At 36.1% G+C, this 22,475-nt stretch overlaps 1 protein-coding gene across 1 annotated transcript in view; it reads right to left on the bottom strand.

Moving 5' to 3' along the window:
• Positions 1-9,730: 9,730 nt before the first annotated feature.
• The window catches only part of KCND2 (potassium voltage-gated channel subfamily D member 2), a 574,638-nt gene continuing 561,893 nt past the window's right edge, over positions 9,731-22,475 (bottom strand). Inside the window, exons 4-7 of the mRNA XM_027855165.1 lie at positions 18,090-18,185; positions 16,335-16,430; positions 11,613-11,860; positions 9,731-10,178 (exon numbers count right to left, since the gene is read on the bottom strand). Of these exons, the coding sequence (XP_027710966.1) occupies positions 10,001-10,178; positions 11,613-11,860; positions 16,335-16,430; positions 18,090-18,185 (618 nt within the window). The 3' untranslated portion in view covers positions 9,731-10,000. The remainder of the gene's footprint in view (positions 10,179-11,612; positions 11,861-16,334; positions 16,431-18,089; positions 18,186-22,475) is intronic.

Here is a 22,475-nt window from a genome sequence, read left to right as displayed (position 1 = left end):
TACTGTCTAGCAAGGCATAAAAAAATAGATGTGTACTGATGCAGAGTGTCATTACCATGGAGGATGCCTGATGGATAATCCGAGTGGAAATATTCTTTGATAATGGTGAAGTCCTCCAGATGCTCCGGTTTGCAGATGACATCTTGCTGATTGCATCAAAACCCAGAACACTATAGAGCAGCATAACTACTTTTCCATGATAACCCATGATAACCCATGATAACCTTTAAGGCCCTTCTTTTGCAGAATTTTTCTTTGTAACAAGAGCAAAGAATAATTGTTGATCAGCTCGTGTGCTTCATGTGTGTCTAGGTGATGTCAAAAGATCTAGAATAAGAACACTCACATATTGAATATACCCTCTCTGGAGGATCTGTGAGAAGATATGTACAAATTTTGCAAAGGATGAAAAGGCATGGATGGCTAGTAATCTACATGGGCAGCATAACAACTCTATCATTTTGATGCCATGGAGGATCAGTGGATTTTTGACAGGAGACCATATCTTCATAGTTCCACAACTGTCTGAAAGATTTCATTTTGTCCATTGCTTATTGATAACAAAAGCACTTGATTTAGTAAAGCAAAGTTATAGCCCACTTATAGGAGAGATATTAATCTCTTCCCTAATAAAGTATCTCTTATGTGAGTTAAGATCATACAAGATTACTTGATAGATGCGATGACTGAGATAACTTTTTTTAGTGATTTTGGATTATCACTGTCAAGCAAGCCCCAAATAAGATATGTGCTTACCATTGTAGTAGAAGATGTCCTATGCAGACTGCAAATCAATGAAGGATTCCTGATGGTGAAGTCCTACTGATGCTGTCTGCAAATTATATACTACTGAATCTCTCCTCATGCACATTCAAAAGAAATCAGTAAATCTAGTAGTCCTCATAAGAAAATCTAAGTGGATGAGCAATATATATTGCCTGTATTAGTCAGTCAATAAACATTTATCAAAGGTCAACTTTGTGCAAGACACTGTGCTAAGCACTCAGGATACAAAGAAAGGTAAAAGACAGACCTTGCTCTTGAGGAGCTCACAATCTAATGGGAGAGATAATATGCAGATAATTGTACAAACAAGCTAAATAACAGGATAAATTGGAAATAATTAACAGAGGGAAGGAACTAGAATTAAGAGTGATTGGAAAAGGCCTCCTATAGGAAGTTGAGATTTTATCTGGGACTTGAAAGAAGCCAGGGAAGCCAGATATCAGACATGAGGAGGGAGAGTATTCTTGGCTATGGGAAATGGCCAGTGAAAATGTTTGGAGTCAGGATATGGAGTGTTTTGTAAGAGCAACAGCAGGAGGCCAGTATCATTGAATTGAATAGTAGTGGGGTGAAAGGTATAAGAAGACTGGAAAAGTAGGGAGGCTAGATTATGAAGGATATTGAATGCTAAGAGAATATTTTGTATGTGATCCTGGAGGTGGTAAGGAACAATCACTTTAATAGACAAGTGGATTGAAGTGGAGAGAGATTAGTGGTAGGCAGTCCAATCATTGGGATATTTTACTAATCTAGGCTTGAGGAGATGAGGGCCTACATCAAGGTGGTGGCAGTCTCAGTGAAAATGTTACAAAGCTAGAATTGACAGGACTTGGCAAATTGTTGGATATAAAGGAGCAGGGGGGAGAGTGAGGAGTTGAGGATGACACTTGGATTGTGAGCTTGGGTAACTAGAAGGGTGATGGTGCCCTCCACACTAATAGGTAAGTTAGGAAAAGGGGAGGTTTTGGAAGGAAAGATAAATTCAGTTTTGGATGTGTTGAGGTTAAGTTTTCAGTGGAACATATAGTTCAAGACGTCTAATAAGTAGTTACAGATGTGAGACTGAAGGTCAGCAGAGAAGTTAAGACTGGATAAGGAGATTTGAGAATCATCAGCATAGAGGTGATAATTGAATCAATGAGAGTTGATGAGCTCACAGAGGGAAAAGGCAAGGTGACCCAAGAGAGAACCCTTTGAGGCATCCGTGGTCAGCATCCATGAACTGGATAAAGATTCAGCAAAGGAGGCTGAGGACTGGTCAGAATGGTAAGAATAGAACAAGGAGAGAGTACTGTAAGGAGAGAGAAGAGAATATTAAGGTGATTGATAGCGTCAAAGGTCCACTATGTCCATTAATTCATTCATTTATATTGGGTAGGAACTATAGATGGACAGTAATATGGTCCCAGAGTTAAAGAGAGGGAGGTGATAGGGAACAGACTAGGAGTAGTTAAGAAAACAAGTGAAGAAAATTATTGGAGAAAAGAAGGAGAATGAGATGTCTGAGTAGAATAAAATAGCGGAGAAATCAGAGACATTGAGATATCTTTCCAGGAGCATTCAAAAATGAAATTGGAAGGAGGACAACAAATTGATGTGAAATAAAATGGATATGCAGGCATTATGATGGTGATTGATGATAATAAAAACACTACATATCTACTTCAACATCTCAGTACCTAATGTTCAAGGGAAACAGAAATAGCACTTGACAATTATTCAAGAGGAGTGGTTGGCCTGAACAAGTACTATTGTGAAAAAAAGGCTATGCATTCTTTCGGATCTTTTAATATTCCATGAGAAGAGTAATAGCAGTTGTATGCTAGCACTAGAAAGATGACATGTTAATTGATGCAAAAATTTATTATAATTTTAAAAATTAGCATTTTATCCCACCTCTATTTTCTTTACCTTATAGATAAAAAATTACACTGTATCAATTGATGCAACTTGATTCTTCTAAGCATTCCCAATTCAGGGCCTTTTGTTGCTAGAGACATGTAGTCAGAATGTTTGTGGAAACTGGATCTTTTTGTTTTTCTAGTGAAAGTTGCCTAAAGATTTAATAAATATGAATAGGAAACCTGAGAAAGGAAAGATGAGGAAATATTTAGTAATTGGATGGAGATATGCCATTCTTGTGGAAGAAGATAGGGGAAAAAAAGGACAATAAGACAAGGAAAGGGGAAGAAGGAAGAGGAAGGATTCTCCGTGCTAATAATTCACACTCATGAAGAATTTTACAACTTACAAAGCACTTTCCTATCAACAAACCTATGAGGAAGATAGTGTAAATACTATTATCCTCATTTGTCTCAGAGACATGAAAAGACCTGACTGAAGCAACATATTAAAAGGCACGACCCAAGACCCAAATCCAGGTCTTCTGAGTCCAAGTCCAGTCATCCCTTTTACTTCTGACCCTACCATATTGTCTCTCTAGTTGTAAGACAGTATTACTCATATCAGTTAAAAGGTCTTTGCTGTAATTATTTTATATAACTCCTTAGGATTCAGGAAAAATAATTATTTTTTTCCTTTCTGTTACAAACAGTTTCTATTCAACTCTTTCAGAAATCTTAGGTGAACATAGACATAACCAATTGAAGTGGATACAATTTCAACTTTTCCTTTGCTGATTGTACTGTGCCTACGAAATGATGCTGATCAACTCTTATGAAGTACTCAGTACAAGGCAGTACAAGACAATAACTACTCTTGTACCTGTGAATGAATAACAAAACAAACATCTTAATAATGCTCAAGGGAAGAATAGCAACCTTTCTTTGGAAACACTCAGGCATCATCCACTTGAAATCAAGAACATGTTTTCTCAAGGCCCATAGAGCTCTGATTAGGTTGACGTGATAGATATGCCCAGATCTTAAAGGTAAGTTGCTGTGGAAATTTTCATGCCTTTTTCATGTCTGAGTTGAAGAAATTAAGAGATAAATAAGGTCTGTCCAACAAAAGTTTGTTATGTACACAGATTTGTTGTTGTTGTTGAATCATTTTTGAGTTTTGTCCATCCTTTTGTGACCCCATTTGGGGTTTTCTTGGAAGAGACACTGGAATGGTTTGTCTTTTCCTTCTCCAGCTCATTTTACAGATAAAGATACTGAGGCAAACAGGGTTAAGTGACTTGTCCAAGGCTGAGGCTAGATTTGAACTCAGGAGGAGTCATCCTCTTGACTCCAGGCTGAGCACTTTATATGCTGTGCCACCTAGCTGCCCAATAGATGTAGGCCAATAAAGGCAGCAAAATGAGCTGAGAAGACTACAAAACATCTTGACAGAAACTAGGTATAGACCAATATCTCACACTATATACCAAAGTAAACTTAAAATAGGTCCATGATTTAGACATAAAGGGTAATACCGTGGACAAATTAGGATAGCATGGAATAGTTTGCCATCAGATCTATGGATGAGAGAAGAATTTATGATGCAAAAAGAAACAGAGCATTATGAGATATAAAATGGATAATTTTGATTATATTATATTAAAAAATTTTGCACAAACAAAAACAATGCAATCAAGATTAGAAGGAAAGCAGAAATCTGGGAAAAATTTTTTACAGCAAGTGTCTCTAATAAAGTCCTCATTTCTCAAATGTATAGAGAAGTAAATCAAATTTACAAGAAAATAAGTCATTCTCTAATTGATAAGTGGTCAAAGGATATTTTAAAGGCAGTTTTCAGATGAAGAAATCAAAGCCATCTATAGTCATATGAAAAAATGCTCTAAATCACTATTGATTCAACACATTCAAATTAAAATAACTCTGAGGTACCACTTCACACCTACCAGATAGGCTAATATGACAGAAAAGGAAAATGACAAATGTTGGAGGGATGCGGGAAAACTGGGACACAGATGTACTTTTGGTAGAGTTGTGAACTGATTCAACCACTCTGGGGAGCAATTTGGAGCTAGGCTCAAAGGGCTATAAACTGTACATACCCCATGACCCAGCAACACCACTATGAGGTCTGTATCCCAAAGAGATTTTTTTAAAAAGGGAAAAGGATCTATATGTACAACATACATATGTATATATATATATACACACACACATACATATACATATATATGTATATATGTGTGTGTATGTGTGTGTGTGTATATATATATATATATATAACAAAAATATTTAGAGCAGCTCTTTTGTGGTAGCAAAGAATTGGAAATTGAGGGGCTGTCCATCAATTTGGGGAGTGACTAAACAAGTTGGAGCATATGATTGTGAAGGAATACTATTGCGCTATAAGAAATGATGAATAGAAAAATCTGGAAAAACTTATATGAACTGAACAGAGTGAAGTAAGCAGAAACAGGAGAACATTGTGCACAGTAACAGCAACACAATGATCCAAGACTATTCCAAAGGACTCATGATGAAAAATGCTATCTACCTCCAGAGAAAAAAGTGATGGGATCTGAATGCAGATCAAAGTATACCATTTTTGACTTTCTTTATGGTTTTTATTTTTTGATTTGTATTTTCTTTTACAACATGACTAATATGGAAATGTTTTGCATGATTGCACATGTATGACCAATATCAAATTACTGTTTTGGGGAGAGGGGAGAGGAGGGAAGGAGGGAGAGAATTTGGAACTCAAATTTAAAAAAATATTAAAAATTGTTTTTACATGTAATTAGGAAAAAATAAAAAAAAATATTATTTTAAAAAATGACCAAGAAGGAAATAGAGAAGAAAGTATAAATCTGGAGGGCCCTTTCAACTCTAGAATTCTCTTTCTCTCTCTCTCTTTCTCTCTCTCTCTCTCTCTTTCTCTGTATGTGTGCATTTGTGTGTGTGATTCATTTTGCCTAGAATGTTTTCCTGCCTTTTGTGAGCCCCATTGAGCTCACTTGTTCTTTAAAATCCAATTTGAATGTTACCTTCTTCATAAATCTTCACTGAAATCCTTTCTTTGTCTTGAGCTTCACAGGCCTTTATTTCATGCTTCTATAAGTAACTTGTCAAATTATATTTTATATTGTAGTTTCTGTATTATACCTAATTGATTGTAAGCTTCCTGAAGACAGGAATTGTGTTTTATCTAAACTTTTTATCCTTCCCAGTTTTTAGCAAATGTAGCACACAGTAGACACTTTAAAATGTTTGTTGAATGAATGAATGATGAACAGGTTGATTAGCTCTTTTCAGGTTCAATTTCTGTGCTGAAAAAAAAAAGATTTATCACCTCTCTCCCTTCTTTTTATCATCTGCCCTGTCTTTGTGTTTCACTTCTAGGAAAACCCTTCAGTTTGTCTGCTGTTTACAAAGATACTGACATATAGTTCATTGAGCAGGGTATTCTTGGGAATAGACTTAGCTTTGGGCACATAGTGGGTAGAATGAGTATCACTGGGAAAACTGCATTTGCTGAACGATAACACTTCAAGAAAGAGATGTTATTATCCATATATACGTTTTCTTGTTACTAAAACCTTGAATAGCTTTATATAAGTATGATAAACTCTCCTGTCTAGATATAGCTTTATTCTATCTTATTATAGAAGTTTCTATTACTGTAATATTTCTTTAAAACTTCAAAATAAAGACATTTGATAAGTTACACTCTTTAAATGATGTGAAAATATACATTTTTTCCCCTCAGACTATTTTTTTTTCTGAAGTGACATTCTTCTCCAAACTTTCCATTCTTCTATATATTCTTTTCCTTATTATTCTTTCTGTGATCTTGGAAACTATTAGCTTTTAATTTTCTTATAATTTTTTTTAATACTAAGAGACATAAACCCTGGATCATCCTATAATTCCAGGCATCTGATGTGGTATAAAGCTAAAGAAATGATTTTTCCCCTTCTAATTTCATTATATCTAGGCATCTGGGCATAACATCACTGAAAAATCAATGATACTGTGGTGTGGACATTCTCCTTGCTCTCTGCTTATATGTAGTTTTTCAAGTATTTGAAAAATTACTTGGGAATTCAGGTGTTACAGTTGGGTAGGAACCATATGATGTATAGATTACATACCTATATTCATAGTTCCGCAAGTGATAGTGTGATATGGAAAAAATAGACTGGCTTCAGAGTAAAGAACATCTGGGTTCAAAGATTTTCTTTCTGACCTAAAGTAGTTGTGGCGACATATACTAGCCACCACCACCACCACCACCACCAAACCAGTACCAAACTCTACTCAAGTTCAAACTTGGGTAGTTCAAATTTGCTGTTCTTAATGGGTGACCCAGGCTATCTATATATCACATGACTGGAATAATAAGGTTCATTGCTGTCTAACTTTATACGTTTTCTTTTTGGTTGGAACTTGTGAGTACACCTTGTGGAAACTCCCTCCAACATTACATATCAGTAATTCCTCAGAATGTTAAGGTTGTAGAGAGTTCCCCATGGGCCCGTGGGTAAAATTGAGTGACTCGCCTGAGGTGACACAGTCAATATGTATCAAAGGCAGGATGAGAACCCAAGTTTTACTAGTTCCAATGTCAGGGCACCATCCACTTCTCCAGTATGACTTTTGAGAATATTCCCAGAGGCGTAAGTACAATGCCCTATTGAAGTTAAACCTGTTGTCTTTGGAATTTGGAAATGAAGAAAACATTCTAGGAAGAGAAAGTTAGTTATTGCAAAACCCGTTAGTCCTGTTCAAGCATGCAGATGTTTTATTTTATTATTCCTCAAATGTCTATTTCTTTTTCAGCACAACGCAGTTATTATGCTATCCTCCAAAATAAGATATATGAATTTCAAACAAAATTGTCAAAAACAACAACCTCGGTTGCTCCATATGTTACACAGAAATAATTACATTTCATTTATAGTACAGATGCACTTTACACAGTCATCAACAGTCATTCACTACCAACACAGTATTTGAAAATCACCTAAAACACCAAAAAAGTTTTCTTTTTTTTAATTTCAGAAGAAATGAAAGAGTTTTGCATAAGTGATGAGTGGGAAGAGGGTGCCAAACTACCAACTGGAAAATTTTTGCCACATTTTCTAGAACATTTAGGACATTAAAAATAAAACTGGTAATTAAGGAGTTAAAATCCTAAGTATTCCTGCATTGCAGTTTCCTTAGTCTATAATTAACAACAACAACAAAAAATTTCATTAACTGTTATCAAAGAAGTTTCATTGTACAATCAACCTCAAAGCACGAAGTGATAAGAAGCAGGCTCTAGGAATGATTAATCTTCAAGCTGCTGGCAAATTAGTAATTTGTTCAGGAAAGATTAGGAGTAAAGCCAGTTTTTCCCAAGGAAAATTTGAGTTTATCTTATTTTCTTTCATTCTATAAGCATTTATCTAGTGCCTACTGTGTACACAACCTTGTTTTGGGGCAACTATAAAAATGTAAAGCAAGTACAATCTTACTTTAGAAAAAGTCTCAAATTATTTGGCATACAGTAGATGATATTTTCTCTATTTATGAACAAACATTAAAAAAAATTTTAAGGGAAAGAATAGTCTTTCCTCCCACACACATAGAAATTAAACTGTATCCCTTGCAGTAGAATCTTGGAATGGACAGAGCTTTTTGATTGACATAAAACTGTTCACACTGGTACATGCAGACATGTCTGCTGATACAATAGTCTTTAAAATATAAACACGTTTCCACTTAATGTACACAGAGATCAAGTTTGCATCACCAAACACCTTGTCCTCCTTCATGGGAGGAAACTGCTGTTTACAGGAATCTCTTTCTAGAAAAGATTTGCATTGCTTTCCTGAAATAGGGGAGAAAGCAATCTTTCTTTAAGTATTGGTACAGAAAGCTTCTTAGCTTGAGCTCCATATTTAGAATCATATTAGTTACTCTCAAAATATATTTGAGAAAATGTAATCTAATCAGACCCAAAGTAAAATAAGTAGAAAAATGTGTAGGTACGGCTGTAAGACTACTTGGTGCTATGGCATTTCTCCCAGCCTATTGGGACTGTTTGCACAAAACACCTTGTGATAAATTCAATATCTGGGCTAGTTGTTAACAGCAAAGAGGCTTAAAGATAAGTACTCATTTGTCAAATAACTCTTTGTCCCCCTTCTACTTTTTGATAAGGGGGGGGGTTGATTATCATATTTCACTAGTAAGAGACCTTGTCAGTTAATATAAAAGTAGGAAAGCTATTGGTGCTACAAAAAAGGTTAACCCAGCTGCTAATGAGAAACCTTTAAAATGTCAATAGAGAGGTGAGCTAGAAATACAGGAACTGACAACTCGCTGTGTCGCAGGACTACAGTGGACAAGAAGGCTAGTCTCAGAAAAAACACATCTATGGTACAACAGTTTGGATTTAAAACTTACTGAAAAAACTTGGGCTACATCAAAGAGTTATGTTCTCTGACTCCGGCACTAACTGTTAAGGGGATCTGGAAAATTAAAACAAACAAACAAAGTCCTGATTCCTGATACAACAGGTGTACAATGGATTATTGCAGTTGTAACAGTATCTAGGAAGCAAGGTAAAATGATAATCAATACTGAGCTAGCTGGACACTATAGCCTCACAGATGAGCGTCTCAGCCAGAAAGACTGCACTGTTAAGAGTTTATTTGTAGGGCTTACCATGGAATGTGAACAATCAGCTTGTTGTAAGTGCCCAGAAATGCCCCTTTCTACAGTTAAAGTTTATCATGCCTAATCTGAAGACAACATAAGTAAAGTGAGATCACTGCTCCAAAGAATTTCAGCATGCATTACGATGGTATTCCTTTCAGTCAGTACGAACCTGTCATATGAGGTTTTTTTTTTAAACGTAATATACTTCACTTGCCAATGTTCGTGTTTGTTTGTTTTTACAGGAAAAAACATGTTATCAAAATGTTTTCCGTATTTGTTTTTCATTCAACTGGAACATAGTGTTCAAAGTTGTTTTTTTAAATTTCATTTTATTTTTTTAAAAAAGAGTTCTTATCTCAAGAAGCATCAATGGGAGGCATTTCATTGTGCTCATTTGTAAAGTCAAAGGATCACAGATTATTCCGCTGTAGCTGTAGAATAGGTCAAACTTTATGCCCAGAAATGCCATTTGGTGGCTTTTTATGCACATCCTTAAGTTTGGAAACAATGTTTGGTTTTGCTACCAAGCGGTCTTCCATTTGCTGTTTAATTTGTAAAAGATTGGATGTTTCTTCCATCTTCCTCTTTAGAACCCTTTCGCAGTCAGGACTCAATTGCCCTCTGTCCTTATTCCAATTGTTTTACAAAGCAGATACTCTGACAATGTTTCCTCCTGAGTACTCTGGAGATTCTGGCCTGTCATCTCCTTCAGGGGTCGTTACTGGAGGCGTCGGTATGCTTATTATTGCTGTAGTCACGTAAGGTTGCTCACAGTTTAGTTTAACACACTCTTCCATTTTGGCATTTAAACTGGATCGGCTGATGGGGAAAGAACGGATTTAGAAAAAAGGTAAGTTGTCCACATTTTTCTTATATGCCTTTACCACAGAACTGAGGTGAAGATGTTTCAGTTTCCATGAATCAAATTTTTAAATCTAAGAATATTTGTGATCACTTTAAGTACATTTTTAAAGGAGAGCATAACAAAGTAGATAGTATGACCTGCAAACACAATCAATATTAACTAAAGACAATCAATATTAACTAAAGACATTCAGTTGACTTTGGTTAGCTAATTCAAAATTTCTACAGCTTCATTCTTAGTAGAACTAATACTAGTGTGTTAATTTTACACTTACAGAATTAACACCTTTGAAATCAATGGTATTTAAAAAGTTCCTTAGGAATTATTATTATTATCATTTTAAAAAATCCTCTTTAGACTACCTGGGTGATGATTTAAAACCACATGCCAAGAGCTGCTGCTGGTGTTTATGTTTTGCAAATGGAATTATTCTCTAATGCACATCACTCTTTCCCACTCTAGATGGTATTGTATGTAAACAAGACAGACTTTAGAGACAGAACCCTTTTAAGCTCTTAGAAGCTTGAGTTGTGTTTCCAAAGACTTCTGCTGTGTTTAAAAAGCCATAGACTGAGCTATTTGCTTAATCTCTTCATAGGCTGTTAGACACACACGCGCGCGCGCACACACACACAGCTGTTTGAATTTGACTTAAAGCTTCAAAACCACATACAAACACACAGACATATACACACATCATCCCCACATATACATGTACAAAAAGAAAAAAATAAAAATAAAACTTGGAATATATTTTGTCTGATTAAAAATTTCCCTTGATAATGTTTTTGTTGTGGCCAAAAATGCTTTTTGCTCAACAACTCACTTTGATCAATGGCTTTGTATAGCTGTCCCCTTAGTTTTCATCAAGTCAATTGGTATTTCTTTAAGTTCCTTATAAGTACTTTTAAATGTTTTCCTTTGTGTTAATCCTATCTTTTCAGTTGCATTTAAGTACCTTGAGGGCTAGTAGAAGAGCTTCAATTTCTTTGCTGTGTCTCCACTGAAAAAAATGTTACTATTTTTTCTAAATTTTAAAAAAATGAATCTAAGGGCTTCCTGAGTACAGAGACACTTGCATGAGTGCCCATACAAGAGAAGGAAGAGTGCTTATCAAGATGGAATGCCATTATCTCTTTCCTTCTCCTTTTTGATTGTCCTGCTACTTTCCCTCTTAATGGATATGTGCACACGTGCATGGCCACCCGACCTACTTCTGCCCATTACATTTACTGCTTTGGCCTCAGTTGTACATCTCTGGCAGTGTGTGTGAAATTGTGTCACAGGCATGTGTACATGAATAAATTCACATGCAAGCTTGTACACCTGCCATGGCCGTGGAGATGATTTATGTCATCAGCTCAGATCAAATTGAACATTCCAAGTACCTGTTAGATAAAGGTGTTCTCTCCACACACCTGATTTGGATAGTACTGAGTTCTTGTACACTGCCTTGGCGGCTCCCTGATACGTTGGCATTTGGGATCCGGAAAGTTTTTTTGTGTCGTCTTGAGCAGCAAGTGCTGGTGACACCTTGTTGTGATGACAGAGAAGGGCTGTGACTTGAAGGGCGGTTGACTGTTGAAACTTCCATGCAGCTCTCTTCATAAACTTGTTCATCCACAAATTCATGATTCTGTCCAACACCATTATGAATGTGGGTTGAAAGCACAGACAAAAAAAAAGGATAGATATATTATAGAACTATATTCAGAACCCATTTTTGCTCTCATGCATTTAGGCCATGCACAATGATTAATTCTGGTGAAAAGGCCAATTCTGAGCCTTTTTCCCCTTAGAAAACTTCAGAATGGAGTCAAACTCAGATAGAAATGGGGGCCATGAAACTGTACGTAAGGATCCCTGTGGGCACATATTGACTTAGAAAACTACATATTGACACCATTTATGTTTTCTTATATTTTATTTATTTATTTATTTCTCAATTACATTTTAATCTGATTTGGAGTGCATTTGAGAGTGTGGTCCCTGGACCACATATTTGACACTTTTGTTTTAAGAGGCACCTTCCCAACCTTAAGTCTAAAATCCTATGTTCCCATTAACATTCATTTTTGTTGCTATTGTGCAGTTGTTTCAGTTGTGTCCAACTCTTCATGATCCCATTTGGGGTTTTCTTGGCACAGTGGTTTGCTATTTCCTTCTTCAGCTTATTTTACAGTTGAGGAACTGAGGCAAACAGGGTCAAGTGACTTGCCCAGGGTCACACACCTAGTAAGTATCTGAGGCAGATTTGAACTCATGACAATGAATCTTCCTGTTTCCAAGCCCAGTGCTCTATCTGCTGTGCCACTTAGCTACTCATTAACTTTCATAATTTCAAGTAAAATCTCAAAGCTGCTTATGTTTCCAATTTGCATTTTTAGGAAAACCTTTTCTGATTTGTATCTCCTTGACCCCTCAACTGTACTTACAGAAGCTAATATACCCCTAATTTGATGATTGAATCCTTCTTGAAATCATATCTACATCTTTTACACACAAAATCTAGATGTTAAAAGATAAAAATACAAAACTTCGGAGCAGAAGTAGGTTTGAAGTGTCTTCAGGAGGTTCTAGCTTTAAAAGTAAAACTAACTCCAACAAGCAAAAATACATAAGAAACTGTTTTGAAGACTTTGGAGGCACCTAAGAGGCACAGTGGATAGAGGGGCTAGGCCTGGAATCAGGAAGACATGAGTTCTAATCAGACCTCAGAAATTTATTAGCTGCATGACCCTGGGTAAGTCACTTGACCTTGATCTGCCTCATTTTCCTCATCTACCTCTCAGTGTTGTGAGGATAAATGTTTTTAAAGTATTTTGCAAACTTTAAAGCATGATATAAATGCTACCTATTGTTATTATTATATTCATTATTATTGTTCTGTTTTTCTGCTTCAAATGAACATTTTCATAGTGACAAAGAATCTGTGAACTAGCTGTTGGGAAATTATATGCTTATGATAATTTCCATGTCTTTAGATTTTTATCTAAAATCTTGGTATGTAAAAAATTACAGAATAATAGAATTATTTATTAATTAAATAAATGGAATGGCTTAATTAGCAAATAGTTTAGACTTGCCCTGCTGAAGGAATTCTCTTTCCCTCTCTCTCTCTGCCTACGTTTTTCCCTCTTTCTTTCTGTCTCTCTCTCCCCCTTTCTCCCTCTCCCCTACTTGTTTTCTACCTCTACCTCAACCCTGTACCAGTAATAAACTACCAAACTACCTTCCCAACCACTAATGGAAAAGCAAAGTCTGTTCAGGGGTTATGAATGCCGTGAAAGTCTCACAATAACCCTTGAATAATTATATAACCTTCAGACAAAAATAACCAATACTGCCTGAATTAACTCATTGCATTGCTCACAGGGGAAAATAACCCTGTATTTTTAAAAAAGGAGAATGTGTTTGGGAAATGAACTTTTTGTACCAGTTCTTATTTGATTAAGTCGCATTTTAATTATGCAAACTCTTTATTTTCGTAATGTACTATGTATAAGAAAAACTACTTAAATTAAGTAAATGTATTAATAGATAAAAATACAATTTGGAAGGCATATGGATCAAAACATGGTAACAGTACACGATAGGATAAATTTTCTTACACAAAGTCATCCAATGTTTCAGAAATAGATAGACATTAAATAACACAGGCATCTATAGGCTGATAATATCAAATTTGACATAAGAAGCAGAATGTTTTAATTTCAAATAAGTGCCATGAAAGTAAAAATAGTAAGTGATGTATTATTTGCATTTAAAAAATAAAGGGGAAAATTTTATGTATTTTTTTCACATGTGAATGAATAAGAATTTTGTCTGGGAGAGCAATTCTTCATTGGCCTGTTTAGAAAACTGTAACTTATTATTATTATTATTGTTTCCATAAATGTTGATATCTAGATCCAAGTCAAAATAATTTTACATTAAATATATTGCTAATTGAGGAAATAATTTAGGGTCTCAAATCATTTATTAGGATAAAGGTTTTGTTTTTCCTCTTATTTTGGAAATCTTATTCCTTATCTTATGAAGAGAACTAGTCTGGTATAGTACAGACAGAATATGCTCAATAATCATAAAACTTATATAGCTTTTTGAAATGGTGAAGTGGAAGGAGTGCTGAATTTGAGGGTCTGAGTTTGAATTCTAGCTCTGTTACTAGCTATGTGACCTTGGATGAATCACTTAACTTCATTGGATTTCATTTTTCTTATCTGTAACATCATGGTTGGGGGTGGAACAGATGGCCTCTAAAATTTCTCTTAGCTCTCCATCTATGATCCTAGGTTCTTGTGTATAGGAAGCATCTTATAATTGTTGAGTGAATAAATGTCTAATTTTACATGAAGCCTGAACCTAACTGAATGTGATAGTCATTGTGTTATCTTAAGGAAGCCACCTATAACATAGAACCATTGGCCCAGGGGGCCCAGGTACTGAAATGCCCAGGGTGGGGAAAAAAACCCAAACAAGCTGGATCGCCTATAAAGCAAGTTAAACTCTAGTACCTAAAAATGATAGGACAAAAAGAGATTGTGTTCATGTGTTAATTTTATCACAATATATTCATTTTTCAAAGTTAACATGAAATCACACACCAACGAAGAGATAACATATAGTAGATAGAGTGCTGGTCTTAAAGACTAGAGGACACGAGGTCAGATTCAACTAGTTTTTTGGCCCTAAGCATATCATTGAACCTAAGTCCCCACTTGTGAAATGGGGATAATAATATCAGCCATACGATGGAGTTACGTCGTAAGCATGTATAAGTTATGTAAATTCAACTATAAGCACTAGAGAGTGGAATGGGGAGGTGAAGTACAATTTAAATGTCTCCAATGATGCCTCTATTCCACTGGGTGAGTATATATACTTTGGAGTAAGCTTGAGTAGATGTGAATCTGTTGTTTGCTCAGTCTTCTCAATTCACACATGCCTCTCATAGTGTGAACATTATCACCTTCCTGCATGTGATTCTAGAGTATCATTTTCATCATAGGCTCATAGAGTTTGAGGACTACTTTAAGTTACCCTTCCTAGCTAACACGTCCCTGGTTACCTGAAAGGATCCCACTATTCTCTTTAACTTCCTCATGTATTCTTTTGTTTCATGGGGGAATCAAGGCATAGCAATAATTATATGGTTGTATGACATTTTCAAATGTAATCACACTTATGCGTTAAGCCCTCACGAGCATTTTCTCCCTAATCATCAATTTTCCTGAAAGTGATGGTTTTTTTAAACCTGTTTTTTTTTCCCTTCTGTTTGAGTAGAAGTCTTTGTTCCCATCTGTCTCCTTATCAATGGTTTAGCTGGGCATAGTGAAAAATATAGTTTACATTCAATTGTTTCCTTAGCAACCACATCGCCTTTGTCTGATCTCTAAAACAGACTGTCTTCTTTTTACAAGACCCTAGCCTACCTAGCTCTTTCCCAGCTATACAAGTTTAAAGATATTATATTGCCCTTTCTAAACGACTTAAGGGTTTTTCAAAGGTAAGTTTAACTTTACAAAAATTAACATCCTTCAGAATCTAACCTAACCCCAGGGTAAGAGATGCCCACATGGTGCCTATTGGGTCTATTGTGAGGCTCTAAATGAAGTAAAACATGTAGGGTGCTTAGCAAACTTGAAAGCATCATACATACATCATCATTATTATTAACTTTTCATTTTGATCTATTTCATTATGCTTGGTTATCAAGAAAGCAACCATCTTCTGTTTGGTCAGCATTTCAAAAAATCATTTGAAGACGTTTAGAGATATAGAAATTTTTCATTATTATATATTACACGGCTTATAGATTTTTGTGAAAGCAGAGTGACTTTGTATTTGTATGCAGCTCAATGTGAACTGCTTGGTTTCCCAGTCAAATGCCAGAATACAATGTGCATAAACATTTCCCAGATACATATCTAGGAAGATTTCCAGCTTGAACTTTCAACATAGCTATCCAATGCAATTCAGTAATGGGTTGTACACAAGGTAGATGAATCACTCTATGAAAAAGAGTGATGAGAAGCAACAAGGTTCTGCAAAAGCAAATGAGGTTGGGCACAATAGTACAGGGGAAGGCATTGATGCTCGCTCCTTACCGTAGTTTTTTCCAGACAGTGAAGCAGGTGGTGGTGCTGGGTTTCAAAGCAAGAGCCAGATTTGCTAACAAAGGCCTGTTCATCTTCTCCAGAGGACTGTTAACACAGAGAAATACAGTGTTGCTGTCTATATTATTTGCAAACAATGGAGATGCTAGCCACATGCTTCTGCAAGACAGATCTGGGCTACGATGGGCCATAATTGCAGTGTTTGTCAGCAAAACCCAACAGACAGAAAAATGGCTTTTGAGTTATATGATCAGTAGTCAAAACGACTAGTGTATCTTCTTAGTTTGGACATTTAAACCATTTTTTGAAGTTTCAACCATTGTTACACCTCTGGATCAGTCTGTCATCATCTTAACTTCACATTTAAATAAGTACTTAATAGACACATTCTGAAAAAAAAACACCCTTTTACTTTTTTTAAATGATATAAAAGTTACTTTGTTTTTAATTTTTTTATTCTGAACTTAACAAATGCCAAAAAGGTGCATTTTCAAATATTTAGTAGAACAGAAAAAGAGGTTTATACACAAACTGCAGGTCTCAAAGCTTCCTTGTTATTAAAATAATTGCAAGCATAGCTATCCATGTAGGACAAAAGCTCTTAACTTGTTTGTTTGTCTTGGGCAGTCTGGTGAAGCCTTCAGACCCCTTCCTAGAATAATGTTTTTAAAGGTATGAAATAAAACACATAAGATTATAAAGGAAACCAATTATAATGAAATATAGTTTCCAAAATATTTTAAAAAATCAGTCATAGACCCGATGTTAAGAATTCATGATATGAGCTTTAAAAATTAAAACACACATGAATGAATTCAATAATTGAGATTTTTGGAGAATTTTATGATACTTTCCAAGTTAACTGGAAACTAGAGCAATTTTTATGGATGGGAAAGAGGCATGAAACACACCTGAGGTAAGCAGCACAAAAGGACCCTTCAATCTCACTGCGGAGTCTCTCTGAAGGGAGAGGGAGAGCAGGAACAGGGTAGGGAAGAGGTTGTTTGGGACATAACTGTCGGCTTGCCATCTGGTAGAGTGCAATGTTGACTAATTATTTTTGCTAATTGGTACTGAGATCTATAGTTGTTATACTGCTGAAGTACTTTGTTCCAGGCAAGGCATCAAAACATAGAGGATGCTGACATTATTTAAAGCCCTGCTGGCCTCACCCTAGTTACATATCTTTTAGGAACTATCAAGAATGCTGCACAAGCATGTTTGAGGGTCAGTGTGAGAGAAGAAAAAAATATGTTCCCTAGAAATACCATTGGTTCTAAAATCATAGCATTGGTGGGGTAACTAGCCATGTCTGAGTCTAGGGGAAGTGATGGAATTTTTATTATTTCACTATTCATAATTATTCAGTATGTGATTTAAGTTTAGAAGAAGAAGCCTCATGGCATAAGGGATAGAGAGCTGTACTGAGAACTAGAAAGTCCTGGAATCTAGTCCCACTCCTGATGCTTTCTGAGTGTGTGATCCTGGATAATTCGCTTAACCTTTCAATGTCCCAGGGAACTCTCCAAGACTATAAATTGCTGAACAATTGCTTTTGTGTATTGGTAGAGGAAGTTTCCTCACCATGATGAGTTCCTTATAATAAAGAAATCACAGGTATGGGAAAAGGAAAAAGAAAATGGCCACAAAGCAATCAGTGGGGTAAGGCTGGTTTAAAGCGCTGTTATATTAATGACTGTGGACATTTTTTTTTTTCAAATACGAAGGGACTTGTCAATGTATTACCTGGAGCTGGTTACTAAGTAATCCATTTCGTTTGCTCTGCATATAAGCATTGGCACTTCCACTCTTGGCTGCCCGGATTCTCGCAAGCCTTGCTTTCTATATCAAAAGATAAGAAAAGAAAAATGTCTTTTTTGCTAGGTGTAGCTTGTTGATAAACCAGCTAAAACGCATTTCAATGAATTAGTACTGTTTTATTTAAAAGCATTCTAGCTTTTCCTATATAACACTATATGTATAACTCTAGGTTAGAAACTTACAGTTTTCTGACTGATTGGTGCCTTCTTGCCTATAACCTTAGAAATGAAGATCTAATTGAATCTGGTGTGGGACACTTTCTCTTCCTACAAAATACCTAAAATTGGCCTGATCATATCAGTGAGCTGCCCTGAAGAGTGAAAGGACTTGTGGACCCTGAGTTCTAGTCAAAGCATCATGTCCCAGAAGCATCTTGTCTCAAGACCATTATGGACTCCCTCTTCCCATCATGGTCTGAAGATCACTATTCTTCAAGATCCCTAGTAATACCTTTGGTGGAACCTCTCCCAGTCATTTCTGGCCTCAGCATGAGGGAATAATATAGGATCAGGAAAACCCTGACATAGAAGGAGTGCATTCCAAGTATGGGGGACAGCCAGTATAAAAGCACAAAGACAGGGGTTGGAGTATCATGTGTATACAGATCAGATGTTGCTCCACTTTTTTGGGGGGGAGAAGTTGCTGCCTCAGAATCCTTCCCTTGTTGCATCTTCCTCCTTCCTGTTCCTTTGGGTGACTCCAGTTAAAGTAACTTTCACATCGGTATTCAAATAGGAGGGCCCATTAACATCAGCATTGATTGTCTTATCTAATTCTTATATGAAGCCCTTTTAATCCCAACACTGGACCCCCAGCAGATACAATCATATCAGAGAGAAAAGAAATCAATATTGTAGTGCATATATTTTTGCTTATTTCAATGACACTGAATGTGATGAGTATCCCAGGGACCCAAGAACAACAATAATTTTAAAAGCCCTGCCATTTAAAGCAATATGTTCAATCAAATAGGGCCCACAAAAAGACTAGTGTTTTTTTAACCAAAGAAGTGCTGATTTTCACTCTCTGCAGATCAAAGAGAAATGTATCTTTGCTTATTCTCTAGTTAAACTGGTCATACTAGACTACCAAACAGTATTCTTCATTTCCTCTCCTACTTTTATGGATCATCTATCTGCCTTAGCTATGAACATTGACTAACATAACTGGGTAATTGCAAGATTCAAGGGTCATTTTGTGCTAAGTACGGAAGCCCTAGGATAGAGTAACAACTCATAATCTTTCATCACAGAAAGGAATGTTTTCATTCAGGAGGTTCATCACCTCCAGATTGATCAATCCTTCTGTGGGTCAAATTCAAGAAACAAGATATTTCTGTTGTACTATATTGGGTTAAGTTTTTTTTTTTTCATAAAGACCAAAGTAAATCTATAAAGAGAAGTTCTGTGCATTTTACTTAGGGAGGTTTGCATGGAGAATCTATTTTTTCAGAGAAAGAGGGAGGGAATATAGCATAGTAGTCAGGAAAATGGGTTCAAATTCTGCCTCTGCTACTCACTAGCTGTATGAATGAGGGCAGTTCATTGTCTAAGCCTTTGTTTCCTCCTCTGGAAAAAGGAGATACAGTAATAGTGAAGCTCAAAAGAGATAACGCATGTAAATCACTTTAAAAACCTTAAAGCATTATATAAATGTGAAATGATTTTTTAGTTCTGAGAGAACTTAGAGCTGTCGTTTGGAGTAGTAACAAAAGGAACAACAGTAACAACAGTAAGCTATATACATGCTAGCTATTATAAGGGAACCAGTATGGTGCATTGGAAAGAGTTCTGGATTTGAAGTCAGAGGCTTCAAATTTGGCTTCAAATTCAGGCTCTGTCCTTGTCTGTGGCAAGTTGGCAAGTTGCTTCCTGGGCCTCAGTTTCCTGAACTGTAAAATGAAGGGCATGGACTGGATGAGCTCTAACGTCTCTTTCAGGTTTAAATCTATGATCCCGTGAAAGGATGGTGCCAGCTGATGGAAGCAAGATTCCTAGACAGTACTGTGTTAGTGATGATACTACCAGTAAGATAGGAATCCTGTACTTCAGATGATGAGTAAAAGTGTTTGGACAAGATGTTTTGGACAAGAATTTCCCTCCAACTTTCTCTTTCCCAACCTCAGACTAAATGCCACATTAATCAATACTCTCACTCCCATGGTGCTGGGATGCTTTAGGGCTAGAAGTAAATGCTAAAAAAAAAAGTACTAGAATGACATTTCACTTTGTCTTCTTCTTCCCTGTCTTTCAAAGACTTACCTTCACAAAAGGTATGACTATAGATTAAAAAGAACTATTGACTGAGCTCATGTTTTTCAGCAATGACATTTTAATACTTTCTATTTATTCTTATTATGATCTTAGAAACTGTAAGGCTCACTATTTTTTTCTTCTTCTGAAAATTGTTGACATTGGTCAAAATTTTCTTGGCTATGTTTACTAAATATACTAATATTTACTATTTTAAAGCCTATCATTATTGAAAAAAATTAGATAATACAAGGGGCAGGTGGGTGGTACAGAGGATAGAGTGCCCAGCTTGAAGTCAAGAAGACTCATCTTTCTGAGTTCAAATCCAGTCTCAGACACTTATTAGCTGTGTGACCCTGGGCAAGTCACTTAATCCTGTTTGCCTCAGTTTCCTCATCTATAAAGTGAACTAGAGAAGGAAATGGTAAACCACCAGTATCTTTGCCAAGAAAACCCAAAATCAGGTTATGAAGAGTCATACATGATTGGAAAACAACTGAACAGCAACAAAGATAATACAAAAGAAATGTTTTTGTTTAGTGCATGAGCTGAAGTCTCAGATTTTTCAGCCATGCCTCCAATAAACTGAGGCAAGTAATGAATTGCATGACAAAGAGGGCTAGAGTTTTGAAATAAACTACTTAAGAATAAATGAACAAACCCAGGTCTGGTAGCTCACACCTGTGATCCCTGCCCCTGACCATGTGAGGGCCCATAGATAGTGGTGGTGGAGACCAATACTAAGTCCAGTAAGCCTCTCAGGAGTGGTGGGGAGGTGCTAAGAAAAGGTGAACTAGCCCAGGCTCGAAACAGAACAGGTCACAATCCTCATGAATATCAGTAAGGGACAATTCTCTAAATAGCTATTGTACGTCTAGTCAAGAAAGATAGGGAAATCCAGGTGCAAAGAAAAAAAAATAGTATTAATTAATGAAATGCCTGCTTTGTTACAGGCATTGTAATAGGTGCTGGGATTACAAGTGGAAACCAAAATAGCAGATGCCCTCTAGAACCTTATATTCTACTTATACACACATTTAATTGGTAGAGAGACAGGTGTGGTCTGGAAATTTATCACTAAAGTTAATCTGGTCATGCTACGTACTGTTAACTTTCTGCAGCCACCACAGTAATTATATTGCCAATTTTTAAATTCTTTGGTTTTCTCTTTCTCTGACATTCTGTGTTTGTGTCTGTCTGTCTCTTTCTCTCTTTTACTCTCCTAGCACTTAGTAGCAGCACAGGGAAATATTGCTTTCCTTTATTAATGAGACAAATGCCTTAACCCAAAGTACTGCCCAATACAGGAAAATTAAATGTAGTAATCACAAAGATAAGTTCATGTATTTGAAAGTAATCACTACCATAAGATTAGTTATAGACACAGATGGAAAAAGTACCACTTGTTTTATAAGAGAAGAGCCATTTAAACTAGTTAAAGTAGAACAATATTTTTTAAAAAATGAACCACACTAATTTAAACCTATAACTCCTCCCTTCCTCCTCTACACATGACTATAGTACTATATTAGGTAATAAGTTTTAATAGGCTTTGTAGAACACCTTACCATATGGCTAATGAAGGCTAGCTACCTTCTATATGCAAAGACTTATACCTTTTGGTCTAACTTGTAACTGAAGGAAATTATTTTACAAAAATACTAAAAAAATTCACTAAATCCCTGCTCCATTCAAGCATATAGTTTTGCTAGTATGGATTGTGAAGGTTAAAAGAAAATTAACCACTAGTTCAAGTTCAAACTCAACTATTTCTGAAGTGCCTACTATGTGAAGGCAAGAAACTACATGCATAGTGGATAATAGGCTTATATAGCTAAAGCTTGAAAAAAATTTTTTAGAGATCACTTTGTCCAGCCATTTAGTTTTATAGATAAGGAAACTGAGGCCAGAGGGGCTAGAACATTTCTCCAATGTTATACAGGTAAGAGAAAGGGCTTGCCTTGAAGTCAGAGAGAACAGATTTCAAAAGCCCTCCTGCTGTGAACATGGGCAATTTCACCTATAACTGCTGAAGGCAACTGTCTAAGACTCTTAGTTT

This window comes from Vombatus ursinus, unplaced genomic scaffold (assembly GCF_900497805.2).
Source record: "Vombatus ursinus unplaced genomic scaffold, bare-nosed wombat genome assembly UNPS02010788.1, whole genome shotgun sequence".
Lineage (NCBI taxonomy): Eukaryota > Metazoa > Chordata > Mammalia > Diprotodontia > Vombatidae > Vombatus > Vombatus ursinus.
This window is presented reverse-complemented; position numbering and strand designations above follow the sequence as displayed.